Raw genomic sequence first — 26,091 nt, 5'->3', positions numbered from 1 at the left:
GCCTCAGCGTGGCAAGAGCCAAGCTCTCCCAGGCCATCAAAGAGGCTAACCGTGCCTACTCAAAGAAAATCCATGTTCATTTTCAAAACACTGCTGACACACGGTGCATGTGGCAGGGCATCCAGGCCATCACCAACTACAAGTCACCTCCACGTGCTTGTGACATGCCTCCCTTCCAGACATGCTTAACAACATCTATGCTCGGTTTGAGGCACAGAACGGCACGACGGTGAGGAAAACCACACCTCCTCCAAGTGTACAGGTACTGTGTCTGTCCACTGCTGATGTATGGAGAACTCTACACAGAGTCAACACACGAAAAGCACCAGGATCCGACAGCATACCAGGCAGAGCGCTCAGAGAATGTGCCGAACAGCTGGCCGATGTTCTCACGGACATATTCAACATCTCTCTGAGCACTGCAGTCGTTCCAACGTGCTTCAAGTCCACCATCATCTCTGTGCCTCTCCAGTGTCCTGCCTCAATGACTACCATCCCGTTGCACTCACTCCCATCATCATGAAGTGCTTCGAGAGGCTTGTCATGAGGCACATTAAAGACCAGCTTCCTCCTTCTCTGGACCCACTGCAATTTGCATATTGCCCCAACCGCTCAACAGACAACGCCATCTCCACCACACTCCACCTGGCTCTCACCCACCTGGACAATAAAGACACCTATGTCAGAATGCTGTTCATAGATTTCAGTTCAGCATTCAACACCATCATCCCTCAGCACTGTACCGCAAAGTACAGCTCAAATCACATCATCAAGCTGATGACACGACTGTGATGGGTCTGATCAGCAAGAACGATGAGTCAGCGTACAGAGAGGAGGTGCAGCAGCTAACAGACTGGTGTGGAACAAACAACCTGTTCTACGGGGGTCTGTGGAGAGCATCCTGAGCAGCTGCATCATCACCTGGTTTGGGAATTGCACCACCTCAGACCACAAGACCCTACAGCATATAGTGAGGACAGCTGAGAAGATCATCTGGGTCTCTCTCCCCTCCATCATGGACACCTACACCACACGTTGTATCTGGAAAGCCACCAGCATTGTGGACGACCCCGTCCATCCCTCACACGGACTTTTTTCACTGCTGCCTCTGCAACAGCTTTATTCCTCAAGCAATCAGGTTTTTAAACTCACAAGGACTGAGCTAACCCCCCCCCCCCTCACACACACACACACACACACCTCTTTTGATGCTCTACTTGCACTATCTGGCACATTGCTGCTACACTGTGTTTTCACTGTTTTACTCAGGTTTTTCTACCTCAGTAACTGCTGTGCTTATGTCCGTCATCTGACTGCGTGACTCACAGATCACAGCAGGTTAATATCTCTGCACCTTGTCCAGAACGAGTGCTGTGTCGGTGCTGCACTGTCCTGTCTGTTTACTGTGACTAATGTCTGTTTAATTTACTGTATTTATCGTTTCTAGTTTAATCTTTTGTTTGCACACGATGTCTGCACGTTCACTCTTTGTACTTTGTGTTCCTTGTTGCTCCGTGATGTTCCTGGAGGAACGGAATTTCACTCACTGTGTACTTGCACATAGATGGAATGACAATAAAAGCCTCTTGACTTGACTTGATCATTAGACGAGGTTTTGAATAGATATTCAAACTAACTCCTACAGTACTGTGCAAAAGTAGAAAACCCTTCATTGTTTAAAAAAAAACTTCAGTCAAAACTGCCATTACATTTATTTGTTTTTCAGGAGATATTTCTATAATTGAAAATCAGGAGTTTCCAAAAAGAGCTGAGAAAATTTTAGAAGAAATGGGTCTCCTAATAACTCTGCAAGACCTGGTAGACCAAAAAAGGGTCACTAACAGGTAAAGCTTTTATTTTTGAGAGCTTAAAAAAAAAAAAAAAAAAAATCATGCTCCACTCTTTCTTCACATCTGAAAAAGCGATGTGTTTCTGTCCATCCTTCCACTGTGAGAAGACAACTCAATGCTATGAGTCTGAAAGGATGTGTAGCTGCCGAAAAGCTGTTATTGATAAAAGGTAACAGACAGAAATGAAAAACATCTGCAAATCAAACACAGAAGCTACCGTTTGGTTTTTTTTTCCAGAACAATGGACTAGTCACTAGTCCAGACCTCTACATCTTTGAATGTGTTTAGGATTACTTGGACAGTGTACAGCAGTAAATGCAACCAACTTCTAAGACTGAACATGAGAGGTATGGAAAAATATCCCTGCAGATTTCTATAGAACAATCTGAAACAAGCATCAAAGCTGTAATACAGGCAAATGGCTGACACACAAAAAAATATTATATTTAGTTGTTGAGGTTTCTGTGCAATTTTCCATTTTTTTGCTAACAAAGAAAAATGAATAACTAGTGCTTAATAATTGTTTTGACTGGAAAATAAATAATGGACGGCCTTTCACTTCTGCACAGTACTGTATTTACTGTCACGATGTACCAAAACAACTAATGTCTTGTTCTTACCCATGTATTCCAAAGTTCCCAAATCTCTACTGTAGTGTTTGAGGAAAAGGGGATTGAAGTTCTGAGCACTGCCAAAGTCTATGATCTTAATGACGCTGAGGTTGGTAACCATGACGTTATCAGGCTTGATGTCTAGATGAAGGATCCGGTGGTTGTGCAAATACTCCAAACCATGCAGGATCTGGACTATGTAACCCACCACATCGTCCTCAGAGTAACGAAACCTAGAATGGAAAAACACATTTATCTTACAGACAGACTAAATCGTCTCTGACACTTAGTTTGCAGGAGCATGATTACATGGACAGACACAAAGACACAAGCGGACACAGACACATTTACCTATCAGTAAGGCTGTACAGGATCTCTTTGCCCATGCAGCATTCTGTAATGAGAACCAGGTAGCGAGGTGTGACGTAAGCCTCATGTAAAGCCATGATTCCTTCGTTATGAAGGGATTTCAAGATCTCATACTCCTGTAGCACTGTCTGCTTGTTCTCTTGGTCATAGCACACAATCTTTGCCATGAACATTCTCCCAGTGGCATTCTCCCGACAGTCCCGTATTATGCCAAATCGACCCCTGTGGAAAAAAAGAACTATTTTCATGAATCAAATATTTTTGAACATGCACTTCATTGAATCAGTTAAGATGAAAATGATCCTCACATTACAAAATCAGCGCAGATGAATTACATTTTTCAGTACACCACTCACACCACATAGCCTCTCACCTGGCTCTTTCATCCAGAAATGTGTATGGTTTCTGTGGAACTCCCTGCCTCAAAGTTCTGTCACTTTTGGCTGCAGGGATCGCCCTTCCCATGGGTGTTTCTGTAGAAGTGGAAACAGCTCCATCCCCAATAGGACTGATACTACTTGCTATAACCACAGGAGGGGTGATTGGGGTAGGAGCAACTCGAGCAGTGGTGGCTGGGACATATGTAGGGACTGGAGAAATTGGCCGACCCACTGAAGGTGGAGCAGTGCATGGCCTTTGGCTCACAGACTGTACTTGTGTGATGGGGGGAACCACGTTTACAGGGCTGTTTGGTTTTGGGGGGACAAAGGGTGGGACAGATTTCACCTTTAGAGGCAACTGATTGACAGCAACTGTGTGGGCAGTGTTTACAACATCAGTCTGTACCTTAGGCTCTGTAATGATGGGAATAACATTAGCTGCTGAAAGTGATGAGACCACAGGCTGAGGGGTAGAAGGCTCAGATGTGGAGGAAGGTGAGGCTGGTGTAGTGCCGGTAACTCTCCACGGGGCAGTGGAGGTGAGAGTCTGTGGAGCTGCATAAGAGGACTGGGGAGGTGCTGGCTGTGCAGATGTAACAGCAGCTGTGATCACATGAGGACTCAAAAACGGAGGACAAGCTGATGGAACTGTTTTCACTAAAGCAGGTTGGGGGATTGAAGCCACTGCCAAACAGATGGAGCATAAAACACAACATTGATCAAGTAAATAAGCAAGACAACTGAACAGACCAATGTTACAGTGCTCCCATAAAGGACTACACATAGCAATTCTTACCCCCAAAGTCGATCAGTCGAGACATGTTTGGTATGCCCAGTTTTCATTAGTGTTTCTTTAGCTTTGGAGATACTAGGTTAATGTATGCTTATACTTTGTAGTTAGCATCATGCCCACCACACACTTGCTTTAAAGGGCATTTCTATAGATTTTTCAAAATGAATGCATAATTGCTTAGTTTAGATTTAGATGGATTTAGAGATTTCATATAAAATGCATCATTCTAAACAAACTCTAAAAAATGTAATGCTTCTAGGTACATGCAGGTCTTTTTTTACCACTATTCTACCTTTTTTAACATAATATAAAAGATCAGAAGACACAGAGGTTCACTGGATGTTTTACATAATAAACAGAAAGCCTATATCAGTGTGGCAGACATTGCAACCCCTGGTTCTGATAAGAACTATTGTAAAAAAAAGTAGGTGCTTATTTTTTCTACAATGCACTTCATGCAATGCATTTCAATGCATTTTCAATGCATTTCAGATCAGACAAGTTTGAATGACTTTGTTTACATCTCACTAACTGAATTATGAATAATGAATGTTTAAAGTATGATGCCACTGTTTGTCTTGTACCTGGAATATTGATGCCAACTCTCTCGGAGACATTGCTGTATGGGCCCTGTCCCGCTTTGTTCACACATGCCACACGGAAATGAAAGTTTACACCAGATGGAAGGTCCGTAACATTGTAATAACAATCTGCAATTCCCGCAGCCACAGTCAGCCAGTTGTAATCACCTTGTGAAAAATTAAACGTCATATTTATGTTTTTGGTTTTATAAAAAAGGGAACATTCACTGTAATAGATTTCCCTTTAGGATGACATAAAAAATGACCTTACTCTCAGTTTTCCTCTCAAGTGTGTATGTGCATGGGGCTTTGTTGTCGGCTGGTTTCCATAAGACCAGGGCTGTATTGTTGTAAGTCTGAGGAATCTCAGGCGTCCCTGGGCGTTTTGGAATACCTGGAGGCAAAAGTATGAGGATAGTATGAACAGAAAAAAAAACAAAGAAGCTTAATAAAGATTTAGGTTCAAGACCTTCTAATATATGTATGTTTCTCAATATCTCACTGCATATTTCCACATGTATTCTTTCATAGTTTTCAGTTTCCCTGAAACTGAGTGAAAATCATACTGCCTTTAATTCAATAACTGATAAATTGCTGATGTGGATGGAATACAGTGCTTGAACTTACTAGCTAAAGACAAGGTACAAGAGCTGGTTGCAGAGGCCAGGTTATTTGTTGCCACACACTCATAAAGTCCAGCATCTTTCTTGCCGGTCTTCATTATCATCAGTAACTGTCTTCCATCCGGACTAGACATCAAGTTCATTCTGTCCTCAATCTCTAAAGGTTTCTTATCTAAAGGCATAGGGAGACATGGCTGAACAATTACAGAGTCTGAAATATGTCACCAAGGACAAAGAAGGGGTGTCCAATTAAATCTTACCTTTCATCCAGACAATTTTTGGTTGGGGGCTGCCAGCAGGGAGGCAACTCAGGGTGACTGGATCTCCCTCCAGAAGAATGTGGTCCTTCAATTTAATATGGAAAACTGGAGGGAAATCTAAAAAATATTTTTACATATATTTTTTACATCCGTGTTCTTAATAGCAATTAATACAAGAAGTGTACCTGACAGTAATGCTGACATACCAGAGACAGATCGACTATATTGATGTGAGGTCTGACTATCATCTTCTGAAGGGGTTGAGGGAACGCTCGACTGAGAAGGCGTCCTATCTCTCTTTATTCTGGACAATCCCCATCGGTCCCATCGAGACCTGCGGTCACTTTCAGGGGCTATGAAGAAAATATCAAACTAAAGTTAAAAAAAAAACCTAATGCAAACATTTGCACCAAGTAACACATTAAAGACCACTTTTACTGCGCGTCAAAAGTTTGGGTAAACCCATCTTTTCAAAATCTTTTAAATAAATGAGAATATTTCCTTTGACAGTTTGTAATAATACATAGAAAGCAGTTTAGATCTTGCCATTTTTCCATTTAATGATATACCTTGTCCATCAGCACTCATCAACTTTTCATCTTATGAACTTTTCAGGTATTTAAGCCACCTTTGGTGCAAAATACTTCAAATATGTGCTTTTAGCAAGAGATTGGAAAATGTGATTTCCGACAAGCACAGTAAAAACGGCTAGAAAACATGACTAATATATCTATGCATCTATATCTATGTTGTATATTGATAAATACTGCAACAAATTTGAGATATTTATGTACTGTACTACATATATAAAACGACTATGAATGTACTTTGGAATGAACATGGAAACAAAGGCATCACATACTTTGAGATGATTTTACAGACTGTGCACTTGATGTGGAGTCTAGTGACTCTTTAGACACTGCACAGGCAGTCTGTGAAGCTAACTGGTTCTCAGGAATGTCCATCTTCTTTAAATTGACACCTTCAGACTTCGAATAGCGGAGTCGTCCGAGCAGAGGTGTTCGGTTTCCCTCTTTTTTGGTGTCTTCCTCTCCATGTGTCTCTTCAGAGTGACTTCGGTTTCTTAAAGATCCAGAAATTGATTCAAACTTCTTGCGCATTGCTAACACTGGTGAATCACTGACCTTCTTGATGCCTTGTTTCTCCTTAGTATTGTCTGTGACCTCAGTATTCACTTCAGGACGTGTTTCCTTAGTCTCTTTTCTTTCCTGTGACTTACTGCGCATTCTGTCAGATATACTCGAAACCTTAGACTCAAATTTGCGTCGCATTGAGAAAACGGGTGACTCTGACAGCTTCTTACGGCCTCTTTCTACATTTTCTCTTTCTGGGTCTTTCTCACAGATAGTGTCCCCGACGTCAGCTGCTTTTTTGTCCAGAGATTTACTACGCCCCAGAGCCCAGGTCACTCTTCGTCTGGAAACGGAGTCAGGATTGTCCTCTTTTCTCTCAGCGACATGTGTCTTTTTTGCACGCAAAGACAGCCTGCCAATTACTCCGAGGCCAGGATCCCTGTCCACCTCCCTAAGGTCTTGCAATGACTTGGCCTTTTCCTGCAATCCTCTTGACACAAACTCCAGCGGTGCACCTGTTGGCCCTGGTCGATAAACCTCTTCACCTGACTTTTGTGAAAGAACAGGAGATTTTTCCTCAGTTTTTGTCCTTGTGAGGCGCTTCAAGCCACGTGTTAAAGAGGATTCTCGCTTCTTAAACCTAGCTTCAAAGACTTCCTCTGAGTCAATGTCTTTGATATCAGATCTAAGACTTGGGTGCTGTGCTGGAGAAGACAATGCTACTTTTGCAAAGACAGCTGGGTGTTCAAAGCTGGATGATGTTTCTGGCTCTGAGATCTTCAGGAGCGGTGAAGGTTTGTACTTCCCATTTGTCTGCATTGTCCTGGAATTTCTCACAGCTATGTCATGTGGGAGACTTTCACTGCTGTCTTGCAATTGTAAATCTGAAGGAGACACGTGCTCCCTGGTCTTCTCCATACTGTTCTGTACCAAAGGCTGCAAGGAAGGTTCATTCTGCTCTGTGCTATTTCTCTCTTCCTCCTCTGTGATTTCTTTAGTTTTTAGGTCTGGAGTCAGTGGCTTAGAAGAAATCTCCCTTGGATGTACAGATTGAGGCTCTAAATTGGGTTGCTCTGTGAGCCCAGACACAGACTTTGCTTCTTGCAGTTTGATCTCTTCACACTGAGCTGATGGAATCTCAAGTGGAGCTCCAGATCTTCTGTGCAGGGGCATGGGCTCCGATTCACCATGAGTAAAGGAAGCACTCTTCCGAAACACTTTTGTCTTGGGCGGGCTCTCTCCAGGACTACCAACAGCAGTGGTGGCCCGGGTCAGGCCACCCATTCTAGCTCTCCGCAAGTTGCGATCTAACGAAGCAGTCCTCCTTTCATCATCAACACCCAGAGTCTCAAAGAGGGGACCACGAAGCCCACTCAACTTCTTATCCATAGAGCCTCCTCTGAGGAGTTTTTGCCTCATGAGTTCCAGTTTCAGCGCATAGTCTTCCTGGTTCAATTTACCCAGACAGGGACTGTTACTCCTATGTGGCAGCTCCATGGACACTGCTTTTTTGATGTTCTTCTCGCTTTCCTCTGAAGCCTCCTCCGTAGCCCCTTCTTCAGGTGTGATGTGGAGAAGAAGGGCACTGTCAGCAGAACTTCCTCTTCGCATCAGTCGCCTTCTGGGCTTGGCTGAGGCTTGTTCTGCCTCCAAACTCAATCCCACTGGCAGCTCTGGTTGCTCAGTCCTTTCTGAAGATTCTGTGTGGTACACATTCTGCTTAGAATCAGATGGTTCACATTCCATAGCATCTTTATTCTGGTGAATGTTTTGGTAGGTGCCAGTGGTTGTTCCAGCAACTTCGTCGTCCTCATGAATCTCAGTCAGAGACATACGAGAGCCAGAAAACATCATTGTGAGAGGCATGGGTATGAAGGGAAGCTCGTCAATGTCCTCGTCAGAGTCAGACGAGGATGAGGGCGGTGGTGAGCCCTCTTTGAGGTTCCTGGGCACAGCAAGGGACACGGAACAAGAGGAGTCATCAAGCAGCTCTGGGATGGACCTCATCACCATTTTAGACTTGTAGCTGATGAGTGAACGCTAAGACAGACAGGGAGGACAATCAGCAGATTTTTCAGTGAGATTTACAAACTTATTTTTAATTAAAGAGACTCACTGCTTACCTGCCATTTCCGCCTAGCCAATACTTGCTTGTGCACTGTTGTGCTGACGCTCTTTCCTTTTACTGGAGTCTTTGAAAGAAACATAATGATGATTTTCATGTCAAGAAAATAACTTCTAATATATGAATCTAACAGGATAATCCTGCTCACCTTGAACCATGGATGTCGAAGACATTCGGTGGCATCAGGTCTCCTGGGATAGCACAAATATATGAACTGTTTTCATGACGCAAATTTATTTAAAACATGAAAATCTACAGTTTCTTGAACGGTATAAAATATTTACAGGATATATCAAGGTTCTGGAAGGAAAGCACTCACAGTCTGTCTGTTACAAGAAGCTTAATGACAAATCCCTTTGCCTCTCTGCACAGGTCAGCAAACATACTCTCTTCAAATGCCACATTAGAATTCCTGATGTTGAGCAATGTGTCATGATCATTTTCACCAGCGAAAGGAGACACTCCAGTGAGGCTGTAATAAACGAACCAGTTATGACCAAATTTATACTAATGTTCATGACAATTTCGTGCCACTCAGTTAATAATAAATAAACTAATTTAATATTAAATTCACTTTTAATTCAATTGAAGTACACATCAACTTACCACAAGTACGTGATCACTCCCACAGGCCTAGGTAAGAAATGAATTCAATTTAGGAAAAACAGATTGGAAAAATGTTAAAGAAAATTAGAGATTAGTAATGTGACAAGCATGTCTTTATACCAGATATCAGTTGCTTTAGAGACAGGTGTTTGGTTAACAATTTCAGGGGCGATGAATTCAGGTGTGCCATATTTACAGTACTGTGCTTCGTTTGATGTAAGCTTCAGAGCATTGCCGAAATCACAAATTCTAATCTGGTCACTCTTGCGGTCTGACAGAAGTATGTTTTCAGGCTGAAATACACAAACAGTCAGTTGCAAGCTTCTCCAGTAATCAAGTACCATAAATTAAACAGTCAGGTATTATCTGGTAAATGCCTGTACCCTTAAGTCCAAATGGATGATGTCATTCTGATGTAGGTAGGAGATGCCCTCTATAATCTGCCTTATGCAAGACCGAATCTATGACACACAAATAATTGCTTTCACATGTATAATCACCTCAGTTTTTTCAACTTCTCTGAATACAGAATAAGTGAACCAACCTCAGACTCCAAGACGGTGGTCTTCTTCGTCAGTCTTTCCAAAAGCTCCTCATGGCATCTTCATTAAGCAGTAAAGAATAATAAAGCAATGAACCACTCCTCTTTGAAGTCAACCTAAACTCACCTTCAAGGTTCATGTCCCTAGTCATATTAAGCATGATTCACCCTATGATAGAATTTAAAAGGTAGTATTTTCCTGTAATCTTCTAGCAAAATGTAATGACTTTTGCCCTTTGAAACATCTTTAGATGTTTGGTAACCTCACCATCCACCAATGAGTGGGGAAAATTAATATTAACCTATAATATCATGTTTCACCTCCCCTTTCAACCACCACCACCAATCATCAAGGAAGAAATGCTCAGCTAGCTCAGAAACCCTCCCTAACACCATTAACAGAAGGAAAACGTATTAGGATTTTCAATTCACACACGAGGACCTATTGGCTCAAGAAAACCCTGCACATCCACAGAGAAAGGATACAGCTCTGTGATGATAACCACAACATTTTTCTTCTCAAATGCGTCGTGAAAATAGAGGATCCTCTCGTGGTCTAACTCAGCCAGTAGCTCCATCTCTCTTAGCGCAGAGGCTTTCCTCTTGGCCCGAGCTGATATGAACTTCGCAGCATATTCAATCTTCTCTTTTTTCGAGGTCACCCGTTTAACATACGAAAAAGCTCCCCTGCAAAAACGACCATTTTAAGACGATTTTAAAAACAGATTCAAGGTCAGATCATTTTCATAACTGCATGCCAAACATGAAAGCCTTCTGACAGACCTGCCAATTTCCTTGTGGATGTCATAGTAATCTGTTAGCCTGCGCATCCGCCTAAGAATGGTCCCTTCATCCTCTATTTGCTCCTCCTCCTTCTCCACCGGTTTTGCTGTGGTAGTGAACAAAAATTTAGATAAAACTGTTTAAGATTATGAAATGTATTTACATGAAAATGATCCAATTTATATTATAGATTATATCCAGTATGCATTGACAATAACTCCCTTAAGAAACATCACTGGCTAAATCTCCTACTCCAAAGTGAATGAAAACATGGACTCATGACTTCAATCGAAGCTAAAGATATAGATAAATTATCAGGAGCTCATGCCTGTGTCCTTGTTAAATTCATTGCATGAAGCTTTGAGGGACAAGTTGTATCTAATTCAGACCAATTTAGTCAAATTGACCTTTAATTGCTAAAACTCCCATGCATATTGCATCCTAAGACTTATTAGTTAGATAGAAAATAGTGAAACTTGGACATTATACCAGTGAGAAATGAAAGCCTGGAGCCTCCAAAATCTCCTAGCCATTAAAGTGGTTAAGTACAAACTGAACATATTAAAAATGAATAATATATTAAGTGTGATTCAAATGTTTGCAAGTAGCCAATGTTTCTTTCCAGTTTATGTATTACCAGTATGGACAGTGAGCTCAGCCTTGCACGAGATTTCTCCTGCCAGGTTCTTAGCTGTGCAAGTGTACACTCCTGAATCTTCAGGCTGTGCATTGAGGACCACAAGGGAGCACTCTTGGTCATCATAAACAAAAGTGAAATGACTGCTCTCTGCAAGCAGCACATTGTCCTGAAATAAACAAACATGATTCGCATATCACGAATGTCAGGTTATAAGATGAAGGCAACAAAATGAAAAGAATGAAGAAATGAAGAAAATAAAACGAATGATGGAAGCTGAACTTGTGACCGATCATAGTTTATAGCTCACCTTGTACCATAAAATGTCTGGATCAGGTTCTCCATCAACAACCACAGCAAAACGAGGTGTTTCACCAACACACACATCCAAGTCCTCCATGATGGTCTCAAAAGCAGGAGGTGCTAAAAGGTACAAAATCCCAGTGCTACTGTCTACCACAAAGTTCAGTGCAGATGGATAACAAATGCTCAGAGGTGGATATTTTAAGGTAAGTACTAGACAAACAAGGATATGTTTATATAAGTTTGAAAGTCTGTGAGAGAGCTCCAAAGAAAGAGACATTCACCTGCCATGACTAGCTGAATAGTGCAAAGGTCACTGCCATACTGGTTGTTTACCATACAGATCAGCTGCCCAATGTCAGTTCCCTTCACCCTGGAGATCTTCAAAGCATGCTGGTCATCATCTGGCATGAGCACCTCATACGTACCAGGCTTATTCACAAGTACCATGCCCCTCCTGTGAAACCAGTTTGCTGAGTATGAAACTAATTAAATATGCAAGTAATTTTTTTTAGCTTGAGTTTTGAACTGCACTCTTACCTTTTCCAAGTGACCGTTGCTTGTACATGGTTTAGGGTTACTGCAATGACAACAGGCTGGTTTTCTACTGCATACACAATGTCAGGCTTGTCCAGGATGACTGGTGCTTTGCGTAGGTACTGCCCTGAAATCAAGAGGTAAACGTCACTCTGTACTTCAGCTTTGCAACATTTCACCTGAATTGTCACTGCTGGGGATTCTATATAACTAAGCCAAATGCATAGTTGTGACTCCTGGATATAGATGAAAAACTTCACCCACAACTAAGGCTGGGCGATATGACCTCAAATCAATATCACAATTAAGTGAATGTTTTACCTTGATTATGATTAATGAACGATTTTTTTTTGGTTTGATAGTTTCATAGTCCACTGACAAGGTTTGCACTGTAAATATGCGCTGCATATCATGATGATCATCTCAACAGCCAGATCGGAAATCACATGAGTTTTACTTCAATCCAACTTGACATTCATCATAACTTCACGCTGCTGAGACCTAATAAACGTTTGGGGTGATACTTCTCTACAAAAATTAGAACAGACTCATCCAAAAAACCAAACACCAAGAAACAGCCAAACACGGCCGCAGGAGTACGAGGCTGCAGTCAAAGAACACAAAGAATACAAGGACGAGCTCAAACACGTAGCCTCCAGCCCTCAACGTCAGAGCGCACATATCGTCACGTGACTACACACACAGTAGTTCGGGGACAGTACATGAACGCATACAGTGGGGAAAGGATTAACAGAATTTAAAAATCTAAATAACTGACATGGGCAAGATTACGTCAGTTAGAGGTTCTGAATCTCACTCTTTACTGTGGTTACAACAGACATTTAATGCATATGCTTAGTCACAAAGGCTTCCTCTGTAGAAAATGGCTTTACATTGGCTCCCTGTCCAATTTCGTAGTGATTTTAAGATCCTTTTACTAACTTTCAAAGTTCACTTAAATGGCAAGGCACCCAGCTACCTTGTTAAGCTGCTCAAACCATATAAACCTTATAGACCACTGAGATCATCTAGTCAGATGTTGCTGGAGCAGCCAGAATCTCGTCTTAAACACAAAGGGGATCGGGCCTTCGCAGTTATTGCCCCTAGACTCTGGAATAAACTGCCACTTCATATCCGTACTTCAGAGTCTCCACAGTCTTTTAAATCCTCCTTAAAAACCTATTTACCTTAGCTTTTAACTCAAGTTCAGTCTGAGCTTTCAGGTTCTTTGTTTCTGTCTCTGATCTCACGTTAGTGTATTCTACTTATTGTCTTTGTTGCTTTATATTATGTTTTATTCTTGTTATTTTATTGACCTTTGGATTTATTGCTTAATTTTAAACTTGTAAAGCACTTTGGTCAACTTCGTTGTTTTTAAATGTGCTCTAGAAATAAAATTGACATTGACATTGGTTTCTACAGGCTGGGTGTCACAGAAAAAAACATCATGTTACATTACTTGAAGACATTTTTTATGTATATAATATGCATAAACAGATTTAGCTTTTAAAGTATGCAATTTTGCCACCATTTCTATGCAATTTATGCAATTACTGTAGTTTTAAGTTCTCTATAATTGGTGTATATTATGGTCTTTTTTTATGATGCACGCAGTTGTTCAGTGTATACAGATATATGTCGTTGCAAGTGCTTGGCCCTGGATATTTTAGGGTAAATACCAGCACTCTAGCGTTTGTTATAAATAACTTCAAAAGTTTGTGGATATAGCTGGAAATGTCACCCACAAGACCACAAAAGATGTCAGTCTCCTGTTTCTTCTATAGAAACAGGTTTCCACAAGGTAGGTGGCATGGCGAAAACATAACATCCTGATTTGTGAAAGCATTTTTCATTATACATAAAATGCATCAAAATATTAAGGAATGCAAACAATTTGGAATTAACAAAATACATGTCCCTGCCACTGCAAGTTGTTCTGGATAAAAGAACACAAACTGTCCTGCAGTTTAAGAACATGTCATGAATCTGACGTAGAATTTTTCTTAGGAACAAATTCTTTCTCAAGAACAAATTTAAGAAAAAACTTATAGATATTGGTAAATGAGACCTAATGTTTTTTAACTTGTGTCACGATTGGCCCCTCCCAGTCCTGTCCATGTGTTCGTTTTGTGTTTTGATCTTCCATGTGCATTTGTTTTGGTTTCCTAGTCCGGCCCCTTGTTTTGGTGACTCCTCCCCTGATTATTCTCACCTGTGTTTCCACCTGTGTCTTGTGAACCCTCGTTAGCCCTCTTGTATTTAAACCCTGTGTTCATTAGTCTAGTGCTGGTCTTTGTTTGAATCTTTGTTTGCTTTGTTGGATGTTCTGTTTGTACTTTTTGTTTGATTCTGATTATTGTGTCTGCCCCCCGATCTATCGGTATCGATTATTGGAACCTGGACTGTCTTGACTATGACCCTGGATTTGCCCCTAATGAATCTCGCTTATCTCAGCGTATGCGTCCACCACCCTGCTCCACGTCACAACTTGATTTGTCTACTTCACAATTTGTTTAACTTAATAAAGAAGACTTTCATAAAATAAAAAATAACGCAGTTATTGCAGCAAAAGTAATTAATCACAATATAGTTGGTCAAATATCATTATTATATAGTAGCACTGGGTCTGCATCAATTACAATAATAACAATGATGTAGTCACTTGGTTCACCCCTAACAGCAAGTTCCATCATTTTAAAGTTTCCTGGCGAAAACTGACTTGTAATTGGTAATCTACAGACATTCTGCTTGTACCTTTGTCAACGAGCTGAACCAGATCAGTAGGCTGAGAGGGTTTGCTGAAAGCTTTGCCGGTGCTGCAGAGGACCCTGAAGGCATATCGGACACCTTTCGAAAGGGAGGTCATGGTGTAAGAAGTCTCCCTCAGACTGGACGCTATGATGATCCACTGGATGGAGCCCAAAGCCTGCTGCTGTACAGCATACATGAGGGAACTAGGGTCTGTTAAGAAAGACACATAAGAAAACCAGCAATATTACAGCTACAGGTAGACCTCTGTATTTAAAATGTATGTAATGACTGCTCATGTATCAGATATAATTACAATTACATAATTACATTTTGTAATTACACTCGTCTCAGAGTAGCAGAAACTGCATTTCTCTAGCTAGAACGTCTTTAAAGACAAATTTATCAAAACGATGGATGAAAAATGTGGTTGTGCATATTAAAACATGTAATGTTTAAAACATGTAATGTGTAAGCTTATGTTACCAGTAGCACCAATTTGGGAACAACAGTTATTAGTTAAAATTGCTAAGAAAGGCTGCACTGCATTTACAGAAAGGAAATAACTTTAAATGTTTTGAGGTAACACACACTATATTGCCAAAAGTATTCGCTCATCTGGCTTCACACGAATATTACATTGAGTGACATCCCATTCTTAATCCATAGGGTTTAAAGTTGGGAGCATGAAATCATCCAAAGTCTCTTGATGCTGAAGCTCTAAGAGTTCCTTTCACTGGAACTAAGGGGTCGAGCACATCTCCTGAAAAACAACCCCACACCATGATCCCCCCTCCACCAAACTTTACACTTGGCACAATGCAGTCAGACAAGTACCGTCTCCTGGCAACCGTCAAACCCAGACTCGTCCATCAGATTGCCAGATGGAGAAGCGTGATTGGTCACTCCAGAGAACACGTCTACACTGCTCTAGAGTCCAGTGGCGGCACTTTACACCACTGCATTCCACGCTTTGCATTGCGCTTGGTGATGTAAGGCTTGGATGCAGCTGCTCGGCCATGGAAACCCATTCCATGAAGCTCTCTACGCTGTTCTTGAGCTGATCTGAAGGCCACATGAAGTTTGGAGGTCTGTCGTGATTGACTGCAGAAAGTCGGTGACCTCTGTGCACTATGCCCCTCAGCATCCGCTGACCGCTCTGTCATTTTACGTGGCCGGCAACTTCGTGGCTGAGTTGCTGTCGTTCCCAATCGCTTCCACTTTGTTATAATCCCACTGACAGTTGACTGTGGAATATTTAGTAGTGAGGAAATTTCACGACTGGACTTGCTGCACAGGTGGCGTCCGATCACGGTACCACGCTGGAACTCACTGAGCTCCTGAGAGCGACCCATTCTTTCACTAATGTCTGTAGAAGCAGTCTGCAGGCCTAGGGGCTCGGCTTTATACACCTGTGGCCATGGAAGTGACTGGAACACCTGAACTCAATGATTTGGATGGGGGAGTGAACACTTTTGGAAATATAGTGTATATCAGAAATATATAAAATATGAGAAAACTGTAAATATTTATTATTTCATTTAAAAGTTAAAAAGCATTTCACAAATATATGTATGTCTTGTTAGAAAATAATGAACTGACACAGCCTTTTAAATGTCTTTTTACATCCCCCTAAAAACTGGTAAAAGGGTTGCAAAAATACTGCATTTGAGAAAAAGTTATACAGTATATGATTTGACAGCCTGAGCTGGAAACATAACATTATCTGAAGTTTAAGCTCTTACTTTGATTACTGCTTTGTCGAGAAACATCAAAGAAAAGTAGACTTTTAAAAAGGCCTAAAATCAACTCTATTAATTGAAAGTGCCATCAATATACAACATGATATATATTAATATTTGCCGGTTAAGTTACTCCATTTGTAAAAAAGAAGAAAAAACTCATTCATTATGTATAGTCTGACTTTTATATCCCATTTTTCTTCTTTTGTGACTTTTACTGGCAGGTTGCAAAGCAGAAATATAAACATTGCCTGACATGTAGACCTGGAGTGTTCTCATTATGTGATTATATTATCTCATAAAATGCTTGTAAGATTGATCAAAGTACTGATAAAAACGGATTTTCTGCAGTTATTGGATAATTAAGTAATCTAATTAATCAAAACTGGTATTACAAGCAGCGTTGCAGTCAGTTTAGCCTGAAAAGTCAAGTATGGTGCTGGAGGTCTCATTGCTATTTTGCACAAAAGTATAAAACTGGGTAACTGAGGAGGGAAAACTAGTTTTTTTGACAAGAGGGAAATGTAACAATCTGTGGAGGATAAAAAAAAAAAGAGTTTTCTTGATATAAAAAAAATGATGAAATGTCCAACTTGAATTGCAAGAAAAAAAAAGATAAAACACTTAATAAAATCATTTTAAAGGCCAAAGCGATATTTAAAACATGTACACCTATATAAGCCAGTCAGGACAAATGACGATGACTTTGAAGCACTGCTTTAAGGAAACACTGTTTTTCTCCAAAGCTCTAGCTGGAGTTGGTACAATGTGAAAAATATCGTACACATTGCTGACTCCTTTTTAAACATTCTTCATAAGAGAAAGAGTGATTGTGCTTGAATTTATATGCTTAAAATACGTTTTTTGCCTGTACTGCAAGCATCAGCTTATGCAGTGATTTGTGGAGCTCTATTAAAAAGTAAAGAATCAATAAAAGCTCTTTAAATAGTAAAAGTGTATATTAAAAACAAGGATGTAGAGGCAAAGCCATAAATCAAACAGTAGTCTTTCCAATCAACAAGGTTTTAAAATGTGCTTTAAAAGCAGTCACAGGCTGTACTCCTATAAATACAGCAGTTTATTACAGATGCATGGGGAAAGTACAAACAAAGCACAGTAATATGCATAATATACTACTACATAATATACATAATAATATACACAATAATATAAGCACAATAATCAGGCAATAATATGGGTATTTACCAATGGATGGATCAAGATTCTTCGGGCTTTTCCAGCTTAATGTGATGGTTCTTCCAGTTATGGACTCAACTACCGGAGGCCCATCTGGTGGTTCAGGTATGATGTCTGTTGAGAGAAAACAGCTTCTGTAACAGCTTCTCTCGGAGAAGAATGCTGAACATTTACCTGTGGCTACACGGCCGTACTTCAGTCGTGATAGCCTCTTACCTGTCACGTACAGATGAGCATAGCAAGTGGCCTTCCCCACCTTATTGGAGATGACGCTTTTATACACACCACTGTGGCCATGACACACTGACCGAATAACCAGACTGTGGACATCCCCAGCTAGAGAGCAAAGAAGAGAAGGTAAGCAATGCAGTTAAGGCGACATTATTATACAACTGCTGTACACCTGGAACAAAGTAGAGGAGAGTGAGGTGAAGCAGCTTTGAAGATCTTGACTGCTAGAGAAAGTCACAGTATTTTATACTTCAATATATTTTTTATGTTGAAAAAACCAAACACACTAAACACCTTGGCAGTCACTGAAGTTTCATGATGCACGGTTACGGCACACACCTTAGAATAGCTTACATCACCACTACAGTATAACATACACTGAAAAAAGTAATGCACTGAATTGACTTGATGTAGACATCACTTCCACTTCAGTTAAATGTTGTTGTTGAAACCTCGCATTTCCATTTTTGTTGTTTAATTAATTAATTTTTTTTTATGAACAGAATTTGGAAATGCCAGCTGGTCCTTAAAACATGGTAAAATGTCAGAAGTGCTCCAAAATAACACGGAATACACGGAATCTCAATAAAATCCCATTAACATCCATTAAGTGTCAAGAACATTATTTCCGTTTTACCACTCGGAAGATGTGGCAGCACCAATCTGTTACATAAACACGCTTTGTTTAGTGTGGCAATAACCGTGCTTCTACAATACACTGTAATCATGGGTGGTAATGTACCCATTTGAACAAAAGGAATTTAGTGCATTCTGTTCTTCGGTGTCGATACAGTTCATGTTCAAATGTGTATGAATGATTACAGATGGAGTGCTTGGAGTTCAGACTTACACTGTGTCATTTTCCTGTCTTCAGTACTTTCTATCTTTTGGCTGTTATGGTACCAGGCAATGGTGGGGTATGGCATGCCTGTCACTTTACACTTCAGTACTGCCTCTTTCCCCTGTACCACCTCGAGGTCGCTAAGAGGCTTGACAAAGTCTGGCATCGTCCTGCGCTCCATCTCTCCCTCCAGCACCTCTGGCTCCTCTGGTATAGAAGGCATTTTCTCCAATCTTGACCTGGAACACACAGAGCAAATATATGTTTTATTGGTTTTCCATTTTAGAATCCACAGTAATAAACTTCTCGTCAATAAACTTAACATTAGGGAATTAAAGACCACAACAGCTTGCCAGCTGACTAATTTACACTAATAAACAGTGACTAAATAGTGCCAATGATCTGCCCTGCTCACCGAATTCATTTAAGAATTGGCTTGTAAATTACGTATTAGATGGATCAGGGGGCTCATTTATTGTGCATATAATATGTTATGAATCTGTGTGTAAGAACTGCCAGTACACACTACAGATTATGCATTTATTGAACATATGAGCTATGGATGCAACAGTACACAGCACATTGCTGAACCATTTGGTATGACCCTACGGTTCAATACGTGCACATATGATATGCCAGCTATTTGCACGCTGTACATGCAGATCCACAGAACATACCTGGAGCCTCTCGGCCCTCTGTGTGCAAATATGAGATGGAGGAGAAAGAGGGAACTAAACATTCTCTTAGCTTTAACATGATAATGGCAAATGCTAGCAAGACAGAGAGAAGTTAAGCCTTAATGTTTTCCTCCTCTTGATCTCAGAGACAGAAACCAGGCCTGGCAACTCATGCTGCTGTTTATCTGAATGGAAAGTGTTTTGTGTGCAGGCAAAATAAAGAATAAACTGTTTAAAAGTGATATTTTTTTCTTAAACCTAAAGATTCTGAAACTGTACTGCTGCCGTGGCTCAAAAATCATGATACATACCAAACCATGGGCCCACTGTACCTCTGCGTAATGTACGCACGTCTACACAGTTAATTATGATAATCCTCCACAGCACCCAAATAGCTATACATGGTAAATAACCTCCGTTTAATATGCTCAATTAGCTTAACTTCCTGTTGCATTTATGCCTAAATGTATTTTTTTGCATTTGTCAGTTGAATCACTACATTGTTCCTCCCATTAAAAAAAGCTGTAAAATGCATGAAAATTTTACTATTACTCACTGAATTCATACGGCCTAGAAAATAACTTCTAGTAGCAATAGATTTTGATGTTATAATTATTATTTTTTATCATCTTTCATTATTTTTTACATCTTTACTAGTATTAACATTATTATTTGTTCACACTGCACTTCTGATTTCAACAGATTTAAAAGGAAGACTAAGTTGGCTTGCCACAAGCCCCATACTCCGCAAACAACCACATGCGTCCAAGTTTCAAGTAAGGCAAGATTAGTTACTCTCTGCACCATAATCAGTTTTCACATGTGTCTTCTATTTGATTTTACTCTACATTTACAAGGAACCAGCTGACATGTGTCACCTGTCAGCGCTTCATCTATGCTCTTATGCAAAACACTGAACTTCTCTAGACAAATGAGATGTTTTGCTGATCTTTTAAGTGACAGCAGGTCAGAACATCCAGGTCAGTACAACTTTCTGCTCATTTTAGAGTACAATTTCTATTTTCATGGAAAATAAAAAACATAACATACTGAACGTGCCAGAACCTTTGTATATGCCATATGCCACCCCCCCCCCGAATAAACAGTAATTGAGAATTAAAATGTTTTCTGTGTAGAGGATGTGTTCACTTTTCACTTAGAACACTAACAAAAATATAACCTGACCCGAGGCGCCAAACTTCCCCCTATGACTGTCTATGGGCATTATCAGTTACACCACAATGAAGGACAAGAACTGGAAGTTTGTGTGTCTCTTAATTAGTTTACCTGTGGTTACACTTTTCTACCACTAGAGGTATCTGCACACGCATGGTTACAAGTACTTCTAGATATACGCAGAGTCCCACTGACAAGAAAAACCTCTGAAATCAAATGTGTAGAAGTGTGCATGGGCACAGTTGATAAATGAGACCCCAGATATGGAAGAGCAGAAACAACCCCCCAAAATGCAGGACAGAGCTAGAGCTGGATAACTGCTGATCTAGAAAACTGACAACGTCTTACATGTGAGATGATATCACTGGCCGAGGTTCCTGCACATAGAGTTCAGACGAGGTTTCGACTTGCCCATGAGCGTTTCGAGCAATAGCCGAGTAAAACCCCTCACTCTGCTTAGTAACATGGGAGATGACCAGGGAATGGCGACCACCCTCAGTGAAAATGTGAATATTTTCACTCTCCACTACTGGATGTTCTAATGAGGGGAAAGAACAGACATTTCCTTAATTAAACCCCGAAAAATAAGTGAGGCTCTATTGCATTACACAAAAATAATCATCATAGTAGGTTACTCCTGGCTTGCCCAGATAGCCATGTGAGGACCTTTGGGAGAAGTATGGGAGAGCATAACATGGACATTTTAGCAGAACATGGTTTCTCATTTTCCCATAGCAACGTTATCAACACATTTTCAGCAAACACATATTCCTGGAGATTCAGCCTATAAACAATAAAAGTTTTTGTACCATAAAAGTAATTTTTTTCATTATGTGTATTTGTTGATTACTGAGACACAAGAAGTCACAGAGGTCACACCTCCAGTTTTTTATCATTGTCTTTGCAGCTGTAATATTTTACCATTTTGAAACATATAACCAATTCACAATAAGAGCTGGCTACAGCACACCCTGCACAAGGCTTAGTAATAACAATGAGAAAAGCTCATATCCTCAATTATAAATTCAACACATCAATTTTGAAAGGGTGTTGCACAGATTCACCAAAATATGCTTCAGATATATCATGTAAATAAAAAATATTTAAATGTTACTGTTCTGATTTTTCCTCTTCTACTCTGTGGTCAAAAATAAGTGTGCCACCTTGACACAGCCTCTTTTCAATAATCATATTTAATTTAACAAATATATTTTCATGTATTTAGATTTGAAAGCTCAAACATCGCATTGCATTGACTTAATTGTGTCTGCGTTAATTTGTAACCCTCCTGCCGCTTCCAGCTGAATGGTTTATAAACGGTATTTACCAGAAACAGAACAAGTTTTAGTTTTTTCATATGTGGCTGAAATATGTAGATTGCTTGTATACAAATGTATATAATCTGCTTAGTAGGATTTTTCTCACCACAGTGCATCCATGTAACTTCAGGTGGTGGTGTCCCACTGACTTTACAGTCAAAACGTGCAGATCGACCTTCAATAACTTCCAGCGCCTCCAGCTTTCGTGTGAAGAGGGGTTCCTTTGACGGGATGACAGTGAGCTTGGCGCTGGTAATGAGCTCCTCTGACCAACGCATATGAAAAAACATTACATATACTAAACCTCTGCTTTATAGAACAACAAAAAACACCGGATACATTGTTTTGATTTTTATTGAAATTATTATTAAAATAACAACTAAAAAAGTTCAAGTATTGAGAAACCACTATATTAGATATGAATATGTAAAATTCATACTGGTTTGCAGCACTATTGTAAAGATTTATTAAAAATGAAACAATGCATCATTTTATCAGTTGAACTGTTCATTTTCGTTAAAGAAGAGTTATTAGTCACTCAGTAGGCTCACCTTTCGCTGTGCTGAGTTTGCAGGTGTAGCAGCCGCTGTCATCCTCATGGACGGACCTGAGCAACAGGCGGCACCTTTTCCCATCAAACTGCATCTTACAGTCCAGTAGGGCTGGCTGTATCAGCTTCCCACTGGTCAGCCAGTCCACGTCTATGTCCTGCGGCCCGGTCACGTGGCACTCGAACAGGGCTGTTTTGCCGGCGCGGACCCTCACATCCTGAACGGGGCTGGTGATAGCCAAAACCTCCGGTGGAGGAGGGGCTGAGAAACAAATGGGTTGCCATGGAGATTACAAGCCTGGCACAGTGCAGTGTATAACCCATCTGTATTGCTATGTCTACCTCTTGTATGAGATAGATATGTCTACGTCTGTCTCTCTTTCTCGCTCTCACCTTTCACCTCCAGTCGGCATTCAGTCTGTTTGGTACCGTATTCATTAATAATCTTGCACACATAAACTCCAGCATCTGATTTTTCAGCCGACTTGATTCTCAGCTTATATTTCCCATTGTCCACTTCATGGAGCTCGTGCTGGCCATCTGGTCTAATATTCAGTCTGTCCTTAAGCCTAGAAACACAGTTGCATTATTTGACACAGTTCATCCACTCCATCTATTTTAAATACACTGTGGTTCAACAGTAAAGGTACAGTAATTCATAATCAGGCCGAATTCTGAGGAATGTAAAACTTTGTCTCGTAGAAAATAGAAAATGTAAACATATCCCACCAGTGGACCACTGGTTTCGGCTGCCCAGACACCTGGACACACATAACGACTTCTTCTCCCTCTGTCACTACCTGGTCACCCAGGGCAACCTGACAAGATGAATGAATATTCGTATCAACAGACATGCAGATGTTGACATGAGCTTATATGAAGACTAATTGTATTGTATGATGACTCCACTGACTGTAACAAACATAACCTCAGATCAAATTAGTCAAGACTGTTTGAGAGAAGGAAGAAAAAACATGACACCTGAAATATGGGAGGTTCTTTTAACCGTGCCCTTTCATTCCTGTTGAGCATCCCAAAATCCACAACTTCCTCCATGGGGCTAAGAAACTCCTCATCAGAGGCCACTGGGCTGCAAGTCTGCTCCAGCGGCAAGCTCAAAGCTCCACCTCTCATCTGTACAGGCTCTAAAACAGGTACCCAGAGACAGTTATGTGGCGTTATAACTGTCACAATGAGCCCTCAATACAAAAAAAATAAAGAAATAAAACACAACGTAATTACAATGCAACACAATACAACAAACAAATGAACTCCCCCATGTCCCTCAAGGTTCCTACACCTAGGAGAACCTACTCCTTTATGCTGCATCTGTTGCTCAATGAAACAAGCAGAGATTTTGTCAAAAATGTGGATGAACTTTCAGTGAATGCCACATTTGAGCTTGCAAGTTGAACAGGAGATATTTTATTATGATTTCGATACATATGAGTCGATAAAAGTATACGGGGAGTATTCAGACACTATGCAGAAAAGTACATGTATTTTTTTCAAAGCCTTTCCCAAACAAACAGGAAAAACCTGGAAATGCAGACTCAAATCCGTTGATAAAAAGAATGTAAATAAGAATTAAATGGAAATTCTGTAAGCTGAATTTATACGATTAACCCACAGTAATTTATTATATAATAATGTGGACACATTTCAATAATTACATAATGTACATTAATGTACAGCAAATAGGAAATATGTCTCAAGGCCTCACTGAGGCAGATATATAGATAGAAAAGACAAAAGCGATCGTCACAGTCAACCCGGCAATCACAAGACAGATAACGATAAATAGACAGATGGATAGACAGACAGATAGATATTTTTCATCCCACTCAGTAGCATAACTGTAGCCTACACTGCCACTGTATTTGATTTTATTACCAGGATGGATGTTGCCATGGCACCGCAGAGCTTGGCAACCAAGGAGAGAGATTATAGAGGGTCGTGGTGTACGAGCAGAAGCAGATGGCAGTGAGAGTGAGTTCTAACTGACCACAGCTGGAGATAAAATTGATTAATCCTTCGGTCTCTGACCCAATCAAAATGTTTCCACTCATTGGAAGAACTACCGAGGCAGTGCATACTCCATGTGAGTGGAAAATTCCAGAAATACTTTTTTTGAGAGGACCGACTGTTGCCTACACAACAATGCACTTACTACGCCTGATGTGCCCTGTACTGGCAGCTTGTGTCAACACAGGCAGGAAAGACTTGCTTAAATAAGCTTGTTATTAATATTGTCCTGATCTCTGAATCAAGAAGGTGAAAAACAACACGCTCGCTGTACCGGACAACTTAGAGCTGTTTCTGAATGAAAATCAAGTCTTGCCTGTTTAGTTGAGGTTTGGGGCTCTGTCTTTTTTTTCTATCCATCACTGCACTACACTACTTACTGCACTCGCACTGCTCTAATCAGAATCACACAGTCAGCTAATACAGGTACCATGCACATGCGCACGTTCTATACAAAGACAGGCATGGATAATACATAGAGACATAATTTGTTTAAATGCACTTTATTTATTTTGTTCTCTTAAAGATGCACAAACAACTCAATGAAACTGAATTTAACTGTAACTGTAACAGGATAACAGGCATGCATTACACTACATACAGGAAAAAAGCAATGACACTACTGCAGTGGTATTTTGTAATGTAGTGGTTAACACCTCTGCCTTCTGCACTGTAGACTGGGGTTCAATCCCCCACCTGGGTAAGCCCCCTACACTATACCAATAAGAGTCCTTGGGCAAGACTCCCAACACAGCCTTGGCCTACTTGTGTAAAATGATCAAATTGTAAGTCGGTCTGGATAAGAGCGTCTGCCCAATGCCATAAACGTAAATGTACTGTTCTAACCTCTAACATCGGCTGATACACAATGACAAACACAACATATTTCAAATATATTGTACTGTATTGCCCTGTAAAATATTCTACAAATTAGCTTGTGTTTATTTCAGTTCTCATTGCAGATAGTTCTCTTTTAGACAATAATAAATAAACATCAGAAGCACAGAACGTCAGTTGGCATATAAGGTGATACTCGCTGTCTCAGAACCAAACACAAAGGCTTGCAGCATCTCCAGTATGCCAGCCTGTCATGGTTTATTTCATAACTATAACTTACTGTTCTCCCAATCTGCATTTGCAATCTCTCCTTCTGCCTCCCTTCCTCCCTCCTTCTGGCTCTATTTCTCCCCATACAATCCCCTGCTACCTCTCACAATCACGAGCCACTCTGAATTTGCTTACGACCCGGAGCCAATCAGCTCAACTGTCATTATTAATTTGGTCCCATGCATGTTGTCTGAAGTTTCACCAGCGCGTTTGATAATATTCATAAGTACGCAGCAGTCTTTTCTATCTCTTTCTCAAGCTTCAGTCTGACCCATGGTTGAATTTCCTGGCTATAAAGGCACATTAATCTTACAGAGGGAAATGAAAACAGGCTGCAATTACTTCAAGGAACAAGGGACACTATAAATACACTGTGTACTTAGTG

The 26,091-nt window shown here is 40.4% G+C and overlaps 1 protein-coding gene across 7 annotated transcripts in view; it reads right to left on the bottom strand.

Annotated features, from left to right (window-relative positions):
• The window catches only part of spega (striated muscle enriched protein kinase a), a 48,732-nt gene that overhangs the window by 4,740 nt on the left and 17,901 nt on the right, over positions 1-26,091 (bottom strand). For all 7 annotated transcript variants that reach the window (XM_017715769.2, XM_037536315.1, XM_017715770.2 and 4 more), the window contains 32 exons: positions 23,556-23,719; positions 23,304-23,392; positions 22,968-23,143; positions 22,576-22,836; positions 22,131-22,289; positions 21,054-21,243; positions 18,862-19,091; positions 17,997-18,116; positions 17,790-17,894; positions 14,848-15,054; positions 12,097-12,220; positions 11,841-12,013; positions 11,564-11,676; positions 11,254-11,422; positions 10,617-10,722; positions 10,320-10,520; positions 9,837-9,894; positions 9,676-9,753; positions 9,413-9,585; positions 9,293-9,319; positions 9,006-9,158; positions 8,835-8,877; positions 8,685-8,753; positions 6,330-8,601; positions 5,674-5,820; positions 5,468-5,584; positions 5,212-5,379; positions 4,856-4,978; positions 4,588-4,752; positions 3,204-3,894; positions 2,813-3,052; positions 2,471-2,694 (listed from right to left, as the gene is read on the bottom strand). In XM_017715769.2, coding sequence (XP_017571258.1) covers positions 2,471-2,694; positions 2,813-3,052; positions 3,204-3,894; positions 4,588-4,752; positions 4,856-4,978; positions 5,212-5,379; positions 5,468-5,584; positions 5,674-5,820; positions 6,330-8,601; positions 8,685-8,753; positions 8,835-8,877; positions 9,006-9,158; positions 9,293-9,319; positions 9,413-9,585; positions 9,676-9,753; positions 9,837-9,894; positions 10,320-10,520; positions 10,617-10,722; positions 11,254-11,422; positions 11,564-11,676; positions 11,841-12,013; positions 12,097-12,220; positions 14,848-15,054; positions 17,790-17,894; positions 17,997-18,116; positions 18,862-19,091; positions 21,054-21,243; positions 22,131-22,289; positions 22,576-22,836; positions 22,968-23,143; positions 23,304-23,392; positions 23,556-23,719 — 7,335 coding nt within the window. The remainder of the gene's footprint in view (positions 1-2,470; positions 2,695-2,812; positions 3,053-3,203; positions 3,895-4,587; positions 4,753-4,855; positions 4,979-5,211; positions 5,380-5,467; positions 5,585-5,673; positions 5,821-6,329; positions 8,602-8,684; positions 8,754-8,834; positions 8,878-9,005; positions 9,159-9,292; positions 9,320-9,412; positions 9,586-9,675; positions 9,754-9,836; positions 9,895-10,319; positions 10,521-10,616; positions 10,723-11,253; positions 11,423-11,563; positions 11,677-11,840; positions 12,014-12,096; positions 12,221-14,847; positions 15,055-17,789; positions 17,895-17,996; positions 18,117-18,861; positions 19,092-21,053; positions 21,244-22,130; positions 22,290-22,575; positions 22,837-22,967; positions 23,144-23,303; positions 23,393-23,555; positions 23,720-26,091) is intronic.

Source organism: Pygocentrus nattereri, chromosome 30 (genome assembly GCF_015220715.1).
Source record: "Pygocentrus nattereri isolate fPygNat1 chromosome 30, fPygNat1.pri, whole genome shotgun sequence".
Classification (NCBI taxonomy): domain Eukaryota; kingdom Metazoa; phylum Chordata; class Actinopteri; order Characiformes; family Serrasalmidae; genus Pygocentrus; species Pygocentrus nattereri.
Note: the sequence above shows the minus strand (reverse complement) of the source record. Positions and strands in the feature narration are given on the sequence as shown.